Below are 15,332 nucleotides of genomic sequence, written 5' to 3' on the forward strand. Positions count from 1 at the left end.
CTATGGGTCGAATCTTCGCGTGCTTCGAGACCAGATGCTGGCCTTGAAAGCTTTACTGCTGTGAAGCATAGGCAGAACGATGCTATGGATTAGCCGGAGTGTCCCACAAACATGACTCTCACAAGACTTTCAGGTCGGATGCCTCTACTGACTGTCCCTGTTTGGTATTGGACTGGACGAGAGGAACTCTTCCACCAGCTCAGAGTCTCTCGCCTTGTGCTTCTCTACCGTTGCATCGTGCTCGTCCATCAACCCATCGAGCTCATCCGTCCTCACATTCGGTATCGGAGATGATGACACTACGTTGTCGAGCTCTGGAACCTCTTCGCTGCCGGGCAAAACTTCGTCTCTACCCTGAGATCTAAACTCTGTTGAACCGGTGCTGTCACCCATTGTGGGCAGCTCAGGTTCAGGTGCCGCTTGTTGGCCAGCAAGTAGTGCGTCGAGGTCGTCTGCATCGTCATCGAAGTCATCAAAAGTGTCGTCCGGTACAACATCGTTTGTTTTTACTGGTTTGGACTGCGAGTCCTCGTTCAGGATGGCATCGAGCTCATCGTCTTCCGGATCTTCTTGCACTTGGTGCTCCACCTCCTGCCGCGGCTTGTTTGTAGTCGCATTGTGCTGCTCCATCAAAGCGCCAAGTTCATCTTCATCCTCTACAACAGGTGCCGGGTCCTGTCTGCGTGTACCTTGGTCTGCTGCTAGCAATGCATCCAGATCATCTTCTCCTTCAGAATCGTCCTGCAAGACCGCCTTGTTGGTCGACTTGCTCGGAGCCCCCTCGTCCTGCGCTAGCAAAGCATCGAGCTCATCATCATCAGGACCTCCAGCATTTGGTTCGTCATCAACGCTGCCATCTCCGAAAAACATAGCTGCAGGATCTTCTTCCTTTTCTGGGTCCGGACTATCTATGGCCTTTCCTTGCGCCGGTACTGAAGACTCTTCTCCTCGCGCTGCATCCTCGTCATCAACAGCCTGCTCGATATCCTCGCGCCTAATATAACCTGGCTTGCTTTCGTCAATCCATGATTTTCTGTACATCTGCAGCTTCTTGGTGTGGCCGGCCTTTTCCACGAGTTGAAGTGCATCGGCAAACTTGGCCCTTGGGTAAAGCTGGTCCAGCCACAACTGGTAATAGTTGAGTAATCTCGCAGCATCCGAGAACTCGTGGCCCTTTCCCTTCAGCCTCAATTTCTTCTTGAGATCTCCGGAGCGCAGAAGTTTCCGCATCTTCGGGATGCCTGGCTCTGAGAGAAGTCTCTCGGCATCAAGCTTCGGGATCTTCTTGCGTTGTTTCGTGATCTTGATTTCTTCGTCGTCGTTGCCTCCGAAGGGATTGTCGTCGTCGGCTTTGCGTTTCCGAGGGCTCAAGGTAGTCTTGTCATCGCGTTCAGTGTTTCGAGGTGGCTTGTCCGCGAATGGGTCATCGTCGAAGTCGAAGCCATCACCCTCCACCAGCAGATCGTCTACTGTCCTGCTCGTGAGAGGGTCGGCCGCCATGGCTACTCTTCGTTGTCGTTGATGGTGAAATTGCGGTGGTCGTATTTGGTTGTTTGGTGATTGTATATCGGAGAATAGTAGGCTGGAAACAGGTGGTCACTTCAATACGGTTGCACCTGCCACGGTTCACAAGGAGATATTGTATTTTGTATCGAGTACGAAGATATTGACGCGCCCAAGAACGCGACGCGTTCAATCTACACGAGACGTCATTTCCACTCTCCGAGCTATATCTTTCCGGGGCCTAGCTTAGAACTGCTTCCACGTGATCAGCCTTTCTCGGCAGACTTTCCAGCATTGCGAAACGAGCTCCGCAGGCATGAACCTCAATCGAGACGCTTAACGTGATATTGAACGGTTTGGAAGCTCGAGTGCTGGCAGGATGGCGGACTACCCGAAGGCACAAGTGCCGCCAAAGCGAGTAAACACCGACTATCCAGTATGTGCGAGAGTTGGAGTACGCAATGTTGAATGCTAACAGTTGCAGGTCATTGACACAGACCCGTATGTTACCCAAGCACGATGCCGGAGAGATGGCTCTGCGCAGGTTTCGAAGATGATGGACTAACTGAGACTCGGACAGACATTGGCGACGAGCTTTCCGATATGCACGACCAGGCGACTGGGCGTTTGGAGCCACGGCAGCAGCTGCTGGACCATTATTCATGTTAACGACCGAGCGTTTCGCGCCTTCCTTCGCCGGTAAAGGAGCCTTTCCACCAATCCTCAGACTCAGTATAGCCGTCGGCGCCATAGCTGGACTGGGATTTGTCTACCAGAAGTCATGCCTGCGGTTTTATGGGTGGGAAGAGAACTCTAGAGAAGTCGAGATGGACATGAGGGAGATGGTGGACAAAGTCAAGAAGGGAGAGCCACTATACGGAAACACAGAGTTGACCCCGTACATGCAAGGTATTGCTGCACGCAACTCGAGATTCAGTTCTCTGTTGTTTCATGTTGTGCCCATGATGAACTTTGCGAACCACAACCAGGTAAGGAGGACCGGAACCGAACAGCAGTTGAAGGCGTGGACTAACAACTCGGTAGCACGGCATTGACACAGCGAAATACTATCAACAAGCAGAAAAGGAGCTGGAAGCTGAGAAGCTGGGAAGATGATCTATCGGCTGTTCTATGCTGGATCATTGCATCGTGCATGTAGCTCGCCAACGAGTTGAGCAGTGTACATAGGGACAATCGGCGTTCCAAAAGGCAGACACCCATTCTGGTGAAGCCCCGACAACTAACCTATCTTGTTCAAGCCTTCAAGTGCTATACTGACTGTATTTCCTGATACTGCTTGCCTGCTGTACTTCTCGTCTATGAATGGCCTTTTTCACTGTTCAGCCTGGCCTCGTCGATACTCCACAGTAGTGTTGATCTTCACTAAAGCGTTGGGCTCAACTATGTCGACTGTGTTTGTTGACCGTGTTTATTGATCAAAAGTTTGCAGGCTCCACACGAAAGGCTGTCTGCTTGAGCAAGCTGAGCAGGAACGACCTTGCGGACATTGGCACCTACCTTACAGGATCCTATGATCAATACTGCATCGCATCAATCAAATAATTCATCATGCGGGATCAGGTCAGCCCACCGAACAGTCAGTCGCAGATCGACTTCGCCTTCATCGACGAGAATGAGTTGACCTTCGACAAGCTCCACCTGCTTCTGGACAATGGTACGCAGAAGAACATAGAGCCTTGCAGGACTCAGCTAACGGATGACACAGTCGCGAGACCGTCTGATGACATGGTTAACAAGACTATCGAGACCGGCGAAAATACGCGTCAGCTCATCTCATTGTGCGAGAAAATGGTCCAAGCCAGTGTGGTTGTCCTAGATCTTACCCACCAGAGAGATCTCAAATACTCCTATGAAATTCGCCAATGCGATGCTGTGCACAGCAACCTCATCGCCATGGGTGAGCCCAAGGACTCTACCAAAATGGCTGATTTGCTGTACTTCGGCCTAGTAACATATCAGAAGAAGCAGATCTGGCAAGAATATGGTAGCAGGGTCAGGGATTTCAAGAAATCTGTCGAACAAGTCCTTAGTGTTGCGAACAACCTCCTACGAGACCAGGAGAGATTGGGAGCAGAGGTCAAGGGTGCCAAGAACACGGCGAAATTGACGCTGACCCTCAAAATGCTCGACAATATTTGGGCCGCCGTCCGACACGCCTACAGTGACATGGGAACGCTCCGGAAGAAGATCGACCGACTCGAGTCCGATACTGGCAGCATGCACGTCACTATCCCCAACGAGCAGACCGGCGAGGAGGAGACCATGAAAAAGAGCTTGAAGGAGATAGCATTGATCAAGCAGTCTCTTGTCGACTCGATGGCACCGCACAACGTCTACTTGCGACTGAATTCGGATGACGTCGGCTCTTCCGAGGATGGCCAGAACAAGCAGAAGCTGCAGATTTTGGAGGACTCTATGAAACATCTTGAACTAAGCATGGAGCAGAAGAAGCTAAGAGAGGAGATCGCAGCAAAGTTGAAGGCAGGGAGCAAGAACGGTGTCGAGAAGAAAGCTGGCTAGGTGGGTGACATGGAGGAACAATCGGCAGTTCCGCCTAAGAACGGCGACGCTGCTAGTCCTGCTGGGGCTGACACCGAAGGAGTGTGATCCCATCGCCACGGATTGCGCTTCAAAGCTGTTGACATCAGTCTTCAGGCGAATGGCGGTTTCGATCTTGGTTTAGTACGCTCTCTGCTGGCACAGTGTTCTTGGTGTGGTAGGAGAAACCGAGCAGGTATTCATCGGTAGCCCCAGTGCGTTGGGCTACTTGATGGTACATCAAGGCACACCCGCCTTTTTGGAAGATGGTGTTGCGTATCCCCAAGCAAGGTCATTCGAACTTCCCATAATAGTCAGGCTCAACACACCTCGCGTGGAATAAAGGACATTCCTTAATGATCGCCAGTGATTTATGATTGGCTGGAGGGCATCCCTCGGCTTTCCGCTTGGTGCGCTAGCACGAGCAATCTGCGACCCCCTGCGCGTCCCCGCTCCTCTTCTTGAGCTCTCTCTCTGCCAGTGCTTGATTTCAAAGCCAAGTGACTTCACAAATCTTCCCTTCCTCACTCCATCTGCATCCTCTAAGCTGTGACATGGATGCGTCGATTTTAACAGTTGATTATGCTTATGCCCATCAAGCTGGGTATAATATCCGATGGTACTCATTGATTCCTCCTTTTGGCCGGCGGCGACGTGAACGCATGAGGTGTTCAAGAGGCCAGACCGAAATCGTGGCGTACGCCACTTTATTGAGGCCCTTGGCTGCATAGTTCCGGCGAAAAGGATGATTGCCACATGGCTTTCACATCAGCTAAAACACGCATCTTCTCGCTGCATGCTTCGCGCCTTCCCTATTACCCGGCGCTAGCGATTGAATACAGTGTGAGAAACGAAGCTAATGCAGGTCCACCTCTCGCTAACCCGCAGGCACGAGCTTCCGCCTTCCTGAAGAAGCTTGCCAGATGACCTTGGTCCAGCTGTAACGGACTGGAAAGGGCATAGTGAACGGCGATAACAGCGGTCTCTCCAGGATTTTACAATGGCGCAGACGTTGAACGTTCTCCAGACCCATGGACTCGGCTTCTGGGGTTCCGCAAATGTGCATTTTCTTCACCGTTGGTGGTGCTAAAGTCGCTCCTTCCCTCTGGTCTGAAAAAGTTCGGTTCGTGCCTGCCTTCTGAGCACACGATTGTCCCAGTTTCAGTTCCGTTTGTCTGACGACAGTTTCTGATTCAAGTTTTGCCCATCCCAAAATCTCTTCCAAGCTACAGTGTAACTAACCAGAGTCATGACATGAGAAGCCTTCGCCTATCCCTCTTCAGTTGATACGCATCGACTTGATCTCTAGCATTCACCTACCGATGAAGCCACGCAGAAGTTCAACATGTCGCTGACAACAGCGCAAATACAGGCCATCATAGTCACAGAAAGAGTCTCGTCTGTCTTCTCATTGACGGCTTCTGCTTTCGTTGTGGTCACTTTCCTCCTCAGCGACAAATTTCGCAAGCCCATCAACCGGCTCGTCTTCTATGCAACCTTCGGTAATGTCATCACGAACATAGCCACTCTCATATCGATAGACGGAATTGAAGCTGGTAAGGGCTCTTCACTATGTCAATTTCAGGCATTCCTCATTCAGTGGTATGCATCCTAAGTTCCAACCAGGCGATGTTGACGCTGACAACAAGCACAGGTTCATGCCAGCTGATGCGCTATGGACGTTTGCCATGAGCTGCAATGTATGGCTGTCCTTCTTTAGGTCGTACGACGCCGCTGCCTTGAGACGACTAGAGTGGAAGTATCTGCTAGCTTGCTATGGCGTACCTTTCGTTCCAGGGCTGATCTATCTTTTTGTCAACACAATCGGCCGGGGCAAAATCTATGGCTCTGCTGTGGTATGTCCAATATGTCCATATTCCAAAGCCATATACTGACTGTGGCACAGCTGTGGTGTTGGGTCTCTCTCCAATGGGACTTCCTTCGAGTTGCGACCTTCTACGGGCCGGTTTGGATCGTTATCCTATGCACAATCGCCATCTACATCCGAGTTGGCTCCGTCATATTCAAGTGGCGTAAGCAACTCTTGTCGATGGAGAGGCCTGGCGAGGCGAACGAGTTTCCTGCTACGGGCATCATCAAAACATCAGAAGTCACCGTCACAAGAAATGAAGAGTATGGCAGCAGCCGACCAAACAGTGGCAACATCAACAAGAAAGCATCCTTCCCGAGCTCTTCCACAAGCAGGCATCAAACTCAATCACGAGTTCACAGGCCGGGCGGCGGAATTGACCCGAACAAGGCTGCGTTGAAATATTGCAAGTGTGCATTGCTCTTCTTTATCGCCCTGCTCATCACTTGGGTGCCATCGACTGTCAATCGGATCTACACTATCATTCGGCCTACCGATGTCGTCTTTGGCCTCAACCTTGCTGCCGCCCTAGTGCTGCCGCTACAAGGATTCTGGAATGCCATCATCTACATGGCTACGAGTTCATATGCGGTCAAGTGTCTCTGGGGAGATATCAAAGAAGTCTGTCGACATATACCCTCAAGAAGGCTGTCAGAGCAGATGAAGAGGCAAGCCGCAACCGTACACACAACGGAGCTAGATGACCGAGCCTCGAAGATGAGCTCCAACACAATCAACTACGATCCTGAGAGGTCCTCGTCACAAAGTGAGCTTGTTGGCGTGGCCAAGTAGTACTGAGCCATACAGACGACTCACCAAGCTCGTTGTTACCAGCATCTTGAAAGACACTAGAGTGCTAGAGAGTATAATACAGCTGTACATATTGTCAGAGTATCCATGAAAAGCATCCTGTTAGCGAAGGCGTTTTGGGGAAGGATCTTGAAGACATTCTGAGAACATTTGAGCTTGATGACGGAGGATTTGACGAAGATGACAGTCATGTTTGACGAAGGGAGGAATGGGTCAGACACTATTCGCAAGAATTTGTATCATTAGTGCTTCTAAGCACGCGGCATAGAATATACCAACACCAGAAGACGGTGATATCACAGAAGCACTAGAGGTAGCTTGTATATATGGCAAATATGCTACATGATCGTGAGTATCACAGGCGTTCCGTTGCTGTACCTGCTTCACGAGATTGATTTTGTGTGTTTTCCGGGCGAACGCATCAACGCTAGTTGGTTCACGCTTGTTCAGTGATATTCTGTCGTAGGGTGGTAAGTATATACTGCTAGTTGGCGTCTGCGAGCATTAGTACGTGCGTGAGGCTGATGCATGAAAGCCTGCAGGGTTACCAGCACCTTACTCTTTTTGAAGCTGACCGGATCGAGGCTGCGAGGCAACAAAGAAGCAATTGCTTAGTATGGGTGCGAAGAAATTGATCTGAGCTCGAGGCGTCATCACCCTTGCCACGACGATACTGACTGGAAACACATAACATGCCGTAGAACGGGAACGTGATAATTCTCAATCGATGCCAGCGAAACGCTCTTCATGTGTTACCATCGATACACATCTCCATTCGTACCAGAGGAACAACCGCCACCGCCCACCGCCCTCCTCACGCCGCTTGATCATCGCCTCACCTAGTCACACCTCCCTCCCTTTCCTTCCACTAAAACCGTCTCCCCGTCCCCCCACTCTTCCACTCCCCCGCATTCTCAACCCCTTTCGCAACATCCTTACTTCCATTCTCAATGCCCGATCCAGCATTAGCCAGTGCATCTCCAATGGGTTTCCCTGCGCTGCCAGTGGCACCTGTGATAGTCTCACCGATCCCACGGGTTGCGGCGCCGGTCACGCCGCCGACTGTGCGGGAGAGGCCGCCGACTGTGTTGCCGAGGGTGGAGGTTACGAATTTGGCGGCGCCGGTTACGCCTGTGTCTTGGTTTGTCATTTTGGGAGTGGTGGGTGTTTTTGGGAGTTGCTGGTAGGGAGGTAGTGATCTGTGGATACAATGGAGTGGTGGTTGGCTTTGTGGCCCTGATTATGTGGTGATGAAGATGAGATTCGAAGATGTGCTGGCCTTCGTGTTTGTGTTGCGGTGATTGATTGATGAGAAGTTCTGCTATCATGGACTTGACGTTGTATCTATAAGTACATGCTGCGAAAGGCTGAAGTGGTGGAGGGGGTCGGGCGATATATGACGTCAGTTTGGAAGGTAGGATTCTGAAACACATACGATACCCCTGTCCGGTTTGTGGTCCATGGTCGGGGATGTGCAGGATGCCAATGGGAAGGTACATGTGGGGTGCGAGTTGGCTTGCGCGGACGTGGTCTTGTGGCTGTGCAAGGACTGATTTCACGATGGGAAATCTGTGGTGTTGTTATGATGGCTATCTATTATTGTGATAGCTCGCATGCATTTCGCTCGAATTTAGGTATACCACCAGTATACTACAACTCCGTGTCCTGCATACTAGTATCGCGGGTACATCCCTCTGATTCGCCTCAAGCTATCGTTGACTTACCATAATATGTCTTCATCTTTGCATATTTTAGGGTCAGTCTTGGCTTCTCCCAAGCTCAGTAACGATTGCAGTATCTATGCCGTGGAGATCGGAGAACCTGCAATCGTTGCCGTGTCTGCAACTTCTTCCATTCGGACACATGTGGCCCTTGAAGCACGGATCAGTGCAGGCTGAGCCCTGTGGGCAGCGTTGACTTCGGGACAGACTCAGAAGAGCCCCGAACTCGTGATCGGATAATATTGAGTTGTGATCGTAAGGACAGAATATATTCGTGCAGCTGCCAAGGAGATGATGTGAATTGCACAGACGAGGGTTGCGTCTCTTGAGTTCGTTGAAAAGAACTGGGGCAACGTGTAGTTCTTTGGGAACGTCGATGCGTTGACCCCTGCGGTTCTGAAAGATGCAACTAGGGCTTTCGCGGTCGTTCGTGGGTGTGATGGAAGTATTTCGGTTAGGACTGCTGATCGGGTTTGGTGTATCACTGGTGCCAGTAATCGGTGTAGAGACGTCAGACGGATCTGGGATGGGAACGTCTAAGTCGACTCTGGTTCGCCACAGTTTCGCCGAGGCGCTCCGCATAACAGCTGATGGAGACTGCCCCGAAGCGAAATATCGCAACATCCAGGTCGCATTTTTGGGCGGTGAATTGCCTGTCGTCTCCACCCACTCTTCCTACCAACATTGTCAGCATATTCCATGAGATCGTGATACGAATGCTTACCACAGCCATTTTGATAATATTCTTGCTCTTAGAAAACCACTCATCCCTGTCATCCTTTCCCCAGAATGCAAAAGTCAAACCTAGCTTTTCCTCCACCATTTGTTTGACGACGCCAAAGTCCAGTGCTTTAGGTGATACGTGTAGACGTTCGTACGTGCTACTGATTAATGCCGCTGCGACATCATTTGCTGTTGGTCTTGCGTTGTGTCCTGACTGTGGAGGTGAACTCGACGACGTACGGGACACTGTTCGCGAATGTACATATTGCAGCACGTTTGATACGGCAACACCATTCGGGTCATCATACTGCTCGACTCCAGACTTCTTAGGTCTCGAAGGAAGGTTAGCATTTCCTAGCGCTAACGTAACGGTATCGCTGGTAGCTGCTCTGGTAGCATACAATTCTGAGTTGCCCTGAGCTGACCACGGCGTAGATGAGCTATGAGTCTTACTGCCTGAGAATGACTCATGTGCAGTTTGCGGTTCGACTTCTGGTACCCTGCGTGGACCATGGTGTTGCAGAGGCTCAGCAGAGATGAAGTCGCTCCTGAACACATTGTTGAATTCTGTCCATCTGAATTTGGGCAGAACGCTTTTGAATTCGAAGGAGAATGGTGGACCTTTGAGAAGTCTGATACGAGAGGAGACATCTGTGCCGATAAAGAAGGAGCTTAAAAAGGATGCGTAGCCATTATCTGCCGATGCGCCGAAGATGATCTGTTTACAGTGAACATTGTAAACATACAAGCTGAGTATTTCTGCGGCGATGCTTAGCTAATGTCTGCAGTACAATGTTTTCCGAGCATACCTTTCAACTTCGTATCAGCGGCCTCCTTATGATTCCCAGCATCAATGAAGTCGCATAGTGGATGTGCTTTGTTAAAGCCTAGAACAAATTCGGAAAAGGCAGCTGTATTCGGTAGAATACCCTTCTCGGCATAAGTCTTGCTGAGGCCTCGCAGGCTTGCGTAAACTCGTATAACGATCTTATGATCATGCTTGAAGTTTTCGTCGTAGCGAAGGTAGTCGAAAACGGCCTGTCTGAGTAGTTTCGCGGCTTCATCCCCACCTGAAACTCCTCCTTTGACCAGCTCGTTTTGGAACTTGATGTCGGTCCTTAGCTTCGTCGACTATTGCAGTATATCCGCGGGTGCTTCTCCGAGTGGTGGGGCTTACATTCATGCAATCACCGTCTATTAGGACCATAACGAATGCGTTCCTGTCCATAGTTTTCTGCATATCGTCCACTTTCTGGAAAAGATCGTCAAGCAAAGTGTTGCGAGCAACGTCTGCCTGTTTCGCTTCGGCGTATCGCGTGCGAAGCGCGTCCATATTCGCCATATTCGATATCTTTGTTGAATTGACGAGCGGTAAAGGTTACGATACCTATTCTTTGAGAGTCTGCACGCAGAATATTTCTGCTGCAGGATTTATGTTCAACGGACACATTTAGTGAAAGGCGGCAATAAATCAAAGTGACACATCGCGCGGTGGCTTGCGTCTTGGTGTTTGCGACTGAATACTTGAGTGAATGTATATCGTGCTGGCCGAGTGACGCCCGACACTGCCAGAGGAATGAAGAAATGTGAGAGCGACCTGGTTGCCATGCTCGGCATATTATGGCACTGGCTTGCATTAGGCTTGCATTTGGCCTACCGTACAGTATGAGCTGCCAGGCACGCCAGGCTACTACGGCGGACCAGACCACCGGAATTGTGAGTAAAGCTACGGAAGTACGTAGGTAACTTAGCTATCACTGCAGTAAATTACCCATCCGATTGCTATCTCATCGACCCTATCATTTCTAAAAGATCCGGCAGTGAGACAAAAACTCGTGTTCAGTTTCAGCAGACGCATGGAATCCGATGGCATACAGGTCCAGTACTATGATCACTCCTGTTCTTCGTCGTAACAAGGTAATCAACCACAGCACGCTGAGATCTTAAACCCTGGCATGTTCCATAGCCAGAAATGCAGATGGACATATGCGCTGAGTTGCTCTGGGCTCCCTTCCGGTCAGTTCTTGCTTGATCTCAAGCGTGTCACGACATGTCCGACTTAGGTCACCGCCGTTGATCCGTGACATGAGCGAGTGCTAGATTAGCCAATAATACCCGCCGATGTCTCTGCCTTCTTTGTTTCCATCGGACACCCATGGCCAAGGCGCGACGTGTTTCCTCTCGATACGGTGTACTTGCTCGAAATGGTGGGTAGCTGTCTCAGCTGTCTTTGTTTGCAGCGGATTTCTGGCCAAGAAGGCGAGGTGTTATTCTCATTAACTTCCAGTGCGTGAAGTACATATAGAGTGCTGGATCTCTTACATGCTTCCCTCACTTCTCTACGGACCTCACAGCAAGCGGATCGCTCTACATTACATGCGAAAAGAAACAGATACAACATGTCGGACAACAGCAACATGCCAGACATTACTCCCAGCCCAGCTCCAACCCCAGCCAAAAGCACGAGTCCAAAGGTGAGGCCTGGCTCCTTTGCATGCTGCGTCCCCTTCCAGCTTAACAATAATATAGGTAAACCGAGACGCCATCCAGAAGAAAGCCAAGTCTGACACCAAAACCAACACCAAGACCACGCCAAAACCAAAGCCAACCCCAACCAAAAAACCGACTCAGACCGAAGAACGAACCCGTCAAGAAAACCGCGCAATCGGTCTCGCCATCATCCGCAACGTGAATATGCTCGCAACCATCGACGAACGACAGAAGAAGCGCGAGAAGAAGCTCAAGGCCCTCAAGAAAGTCATGCCGGAGATGAAGAAGCTAGCGAAGAGAGAGGAGGCGAGGAAGAAAAAGGGGGAGGAGGGGCTGGATGAGAAAGATCAGAAACGAATGGATGAGATCAAGGAGCAGTTGCGTGCTGAGGGGGTGTTTGATGAGGACTGAGTGACGAGGGATGGTGGAGTGCTACGTGGTGAGGATTGGAGCGTTGCTCTAGGACTCCTCGTGAGTTGAAGGTAGAGTCCAAGGTGGTAGAAGATACGAGAGTCGGAATCCGGGCATCAATCGTAAAGCCTATCTTTCCTAAGCCTCATGATTCCCTGCCGTTCCCCGCGATCTCCAGAACATGCCTCAACGCTAACGAAGGCAATATGTCCCACGTCAGCCTCGGGACGCACATCAGCAATCTGCACCTTTCGATCGCGCAGTCTCCGCGCTCTCTGCTCACCATCTAACATACTGCTGCCCGGTGGCAATGGTTCGAAATAACGGCTGTCGCGAGTCAAGGATGATACGAAGCCAAGGATGTCGGGCGCGACCGTCACTACGCGCAGCAACAGGCTTGTGAGTGCGCAGAAGAGTAGGATCGTTGAGACGATTATGAGTGCTACGATCCAGAGATAGTTTGCTTTGTAGGTTGGGTAGACTTGGGTTACCGTAGCTATGGACTGTTGGTAGGGGTAGTTTACTTCTCCAGTTGTAGTGTTGAGGAATGCAGACACATTCTCATTGCTACGGTCTGTGATCGAGTCGGTCCATTGACATGCAATCCAGAACGTGTTGAACATGGTGGACAAACGTTGGGAGAAATAGGTGTCATTTATACCTGCCGTATAAAGCCAGTACATGTTGGACGAGTTGAAGGGGCGGTCTCTTCCGAGCAGGTAGGCCGTAAAAGGTGTAGCATAGCCGTAGCCGGTCGTTTCCGGTCCCGTTGTGGCGGGTAGCTCTCTTAGAATTACATCATAATAGAGAGCCTTCGAGGTCGAAGACTCAGGACTAATAGTATCGTCGTTGAACTGTGGATAAGGCTGTCAGCAGTGCTCTTCGAATGAAGTCAAGGAATAATGAGGAAGGATCCGAAGCCAATCGCATCCACACGACAGGTGGCTGCGCACATACCACATTGATGAAGTCTGGTTTGGCTTCGATCGTTCTGCGAAGCCTCGTGACCCGACATGCTCCGCTGGCGCAAAAGACTTGCGCCTCTGCACGCACTGTGCGGAGCTTACACTCTGCTTTTGATCCTGGGTAGCCTACGCCGTCGACCTCGTGGTCATCAAGCATACTGTATGCAAAAGCCATGTAGACAGGGTTGCTGCTACTATTGAGCTGTGGCACAAAAACCTCCGTCAGCCACAGAGGATCCGTTGAGGTCATGACAGGTAACCCTTTGTAGGATGGCCCTTGCACCGTGCCATCTGTGGCATTATAGGTACAATTCTGTTGCTCCGTACTCTTAGTATGATTAAGTGAAAAATAGCACCACTCAAGGTCGCTGTAACCAGGCTGCTTCCATTGGCAATCAGTGTTGAAGATTGGCCAGGTGATGGAGAAATTCACAGTGTCTTTGTCTGGCACTCCCCAGACAGGAATACCGACGAGACTTGAGTAGTCCGTAAAGCCTGATGATTCATCAGCAGTATACCAGGTACCTGGTTCCAGGTCTTCTACATAATGAGAGGCCGGGATTCTCACGTTGCCCCATGTGTCGGTCGGGCCATTGCTAGCGGTCTGAGGTGCCATGAGAGATGTGACGAAAATGCCGTTTATGTTGGTCTGGGTGGTCATCGCATGTGCCCCTCCACCAAAATACCTGAGTGTCTCTGCGACTGCCGCGTAGACAGGTAATTGACTCTCGGTGCTAGCTTCTGTAGTCGACAGTATACGAAGAGAGCTCTGACCGCCGAGAGGGGAGAATGCCCACAAAACAGTGATGGCAAAACTTGCAAAGGTCAAGCTTCTCAAGCTGTAGGCTGCCTCGATGGACGCTGCGAAGCTTTGGCTTTGTATCAATTGTTCGAGCACCTGCGCATATCAGCCAATACGCCTCACGACAGGTGTTAGCCACATACACCTAGACGCTGGCCACGTTCAGCTTGCCACCGAGCTAAGTGTTTGGTAAAGCGGGCGACAATTGCAGCAAATGCGATCGGAAAGATTGTTGGCCCCAATCTAGCAGATTCTTCGACCATTCTACCATACGATGAGATTGGCTGGTCGTCCAGATAGACCGCAATGAATCCGAGTGCAATGAAGGCACACGGGAGGTTGGCCAGACACACGTCAATCAAGACTCCGACGAACACTTGCTGGCCCGGGCGCCGAAGAGTTTTCGCGCCATTTTGTGCTGCAACCTTCGTCAGAGAGCCTTCTTGGCTGTTGTGAGACGCTTCGATCAGATTATTGTTCTGATCTTCGAAAGAGATCGCCACCGGTTTGCGCGGTGGACAGGCACGGCCGTACGTACTGAGGGATTGGCTTGTACCTGTACCAATAGGATCAGTTCCGACAATGTGGTATTCTTGAGCGGCCATATCTTGTTGTTCGTATGGATATTGAACGATAGAGGCAAGACAGCAGCGGCCTTTACATGGTCGACAAGTTACAAGTAGGGTGCTGGGATAGTTCAGCCGCAAATGTTGAGCATATGGGAAACACAGTTCTTTCAGCCTGACACCTGTAGGACAGAAAGGCAGGGCTAGATTCCCTGCACATCTGCTGCTGACCCCGGTATCCTTGGGGCCAATGCTCAAGGCATATTCCTATGCTATGACAATACCGCGATCGAGAGTATGCAGTAAGGCGTACAGGCAGTCAAGGAACCATATTGGGCCTTCGTGCAAGTTGTCGTGCAAAAACATTTCGTGTTCTGGTTGTCTTCATTGGTGCGATGTAGTGCGCTTCATGCACTTTAACATTTTGGCCTAGACGGTCTTGCAGACTGCAGGCTCTCAAGCGAATCGGTGAGAAAAGCCGAAGCTATGCTGTCGGCTCGCGTATCTATCTCAGGCTCGTCAATCGCTTCAGCCTCACTTGCATGCAATGGGCAGTAAGTAGTGCCATGAACACGCAAAGTAATAACGTAACCCTCCGTCAACTGCAAAGTGATAACGCTGGGATGGCCGCGTCGTTCTCAATTGAAAGCTTTAGAGGCTAGTTGTCCTTACAGTAAGATAGTCGATCGATCACCACGTCGCAACTTCAACGATCATTGTTGGGATTCGGCACAAGCAACATTCATGTCAATGCTGTTCTCGAGCGATACCTACGTAGCAGTATCGAGACCAAGGTAAGCAAAGGGCTGCGATGGCGAGGGTGTGTGCCAGACATCAAGCAGGAACGACCCGAGTTCGCGGGCATTACGTAATAGATCTGCTCGTCTCGCCGGCTTGGCTCGCTTCGACTTA

The 15,332-nt window shown here is 50.7% G+C and overlaps 7 protein-coding genes across 7 annotated transcripts; 4 read left to right on the forward strand and 3 right to left on the reverse strand.

The window, feature by feature from the left end:
* Positions 1–144: 144 nt before the first annotated feature.
* CSM3 (chromosome segregation in meiosis- protein) lies at positions 145–1,500 on the reverse strand (the record flags this gene model as incomplete). The annotated part of the gene is made up of 1 exon (XM_064876385.1): positions 145–1,500. The coding sequence occupies one exon, from the start codon at positions 1,498–1,500 to the stop codon at positions 145–147; it is 1,356 nt and encodes a 451-aa protein (XP_064727692.1).
* Positions 1,501–1,882: 382 nt separating this feature from the next.
* On the forward strand, positions 1,883–2,619 carry PMZ80_007982 (uncharacterized protein; the record flags this gene model as incomplete). Its single annotated transcript, XM_064876386.1, has 4 exons — positions 1,883–1,939; positions 1,988–2,004; positions 2,084–2,492; positions 2,548–2,619. 4 exons carry the CDS (start codon positions 1,883–1,885, stop codon positions 2,617–2,619), a joined length of 555 nt encoding a protein of 184 aa, XP_064727693.1.
* Positions 2,620–3,072: 453 nt separating this feature from the next.
* Positions 3,073–4,044, forward strand: PMZ80_007983 (uncharacterized protein; the record flags this gene model as incomplete). Its single annotated transcript, XM_064876387.1, has 1 exon — positions 3,073–4,044. One exon carries the CDS (start codon positions 3,073–3,075, stop codon positions 4,042–4,044), a length of 972 nt encoding a protein of 323 aa, XP_064727694.1.
* Positions 4,045–5,407: 1,363 nt separating this feature from the next.
* PMZ80_007984 (uncharacterized protein) lies at positions 5,408–6,724 on the forward strand (the record flags this gene model as incomplete). The annotated part of the gene is made up of 3 exons (XM_064876388.1): positions 5,408–5,664; positions 5,717–5,918; positions 5,969–6,724. 3 exons carry the CDS (start codon positions 5,408–5,410, stop codon positions 6,722–6,724), a joined length of 1,215 nt encoding a protein of 404 aa, XP_064727695.1.
* An 886-nt stretch (positions 6,725–7,610) lies between these two features.
* Positions 7,611–10,528, reverse strand: PMZ80_007985 (uncharacterized protein; the record flags this gene model as incomplete). The annotated part of the gene is made up of 5 exons (XM_064876389.1): positions 7,611–7,978; positions 8,775–9,138; positions 9,188–9,945; positions 9,996–10,317; positions 10,364–10,528. 5 exons carry the CDS (start codon positions 10,526–10,528, stop codon positions 7,611–7,613), a joined length of 1,977 nt encoding a protein of 658 aa, XP_064727696.1.
* A 1,057-nt stretch (positions 10,529–11,585) lies between these two features.
* Positions 11,586–12,087, forward strand: PMZ80_007986 (uncharacterized protein; the record flags this gene model as incomplete). The annotated part of the gene is made up of 2 exons (XM_064876390.1): positions 11,586–11,660; positions 11,716–12,087. 2 exons carry the CDS (start codon positions 11,586–11,588, stop codon positions 12,085–12,087), a joined length of 447 nt encoding a protein of 148 aa, XP_064727697.1.
* A 116-nt stretch (positions 12,088–12,203) lies between these two features.
* On the reverse strand, positions 12,204–14,459 carry PMZ80_007987 (uncharacterized protein; the record flags this gene model as incomplete). Its single annotated transcript, XM_064876391.1, has 3 exons — positions 12,204–12,941; positions 13,141–13,950; positions 13,998–14,459. The coding sequence occupies 3 exons, from the start codon at positions 14,457–14,459 to the stop codon at positions 12,204–12,206; spliced, it is 2,010 nt and encodes a 669-aa protein (XP_064727698.1).
* Between the last annotated feature and the right edge of the window lie 873 nt (positions 14,460–15,332).

This window comes from Knufia obscura (genome assembly GCF_036327395.1).
Source record: "Knufia obscura strain CCFEE 5817 isolate CBS 148926 chromosome Unknown scaffold_10, whole genome shotgun sequence".
NCBI lineage: Eukaryota > Fungi > Ascomycota > Eurotiomycetes > Chaetothyriales > Trichomeriaceae > Knufia > Knufia obscura.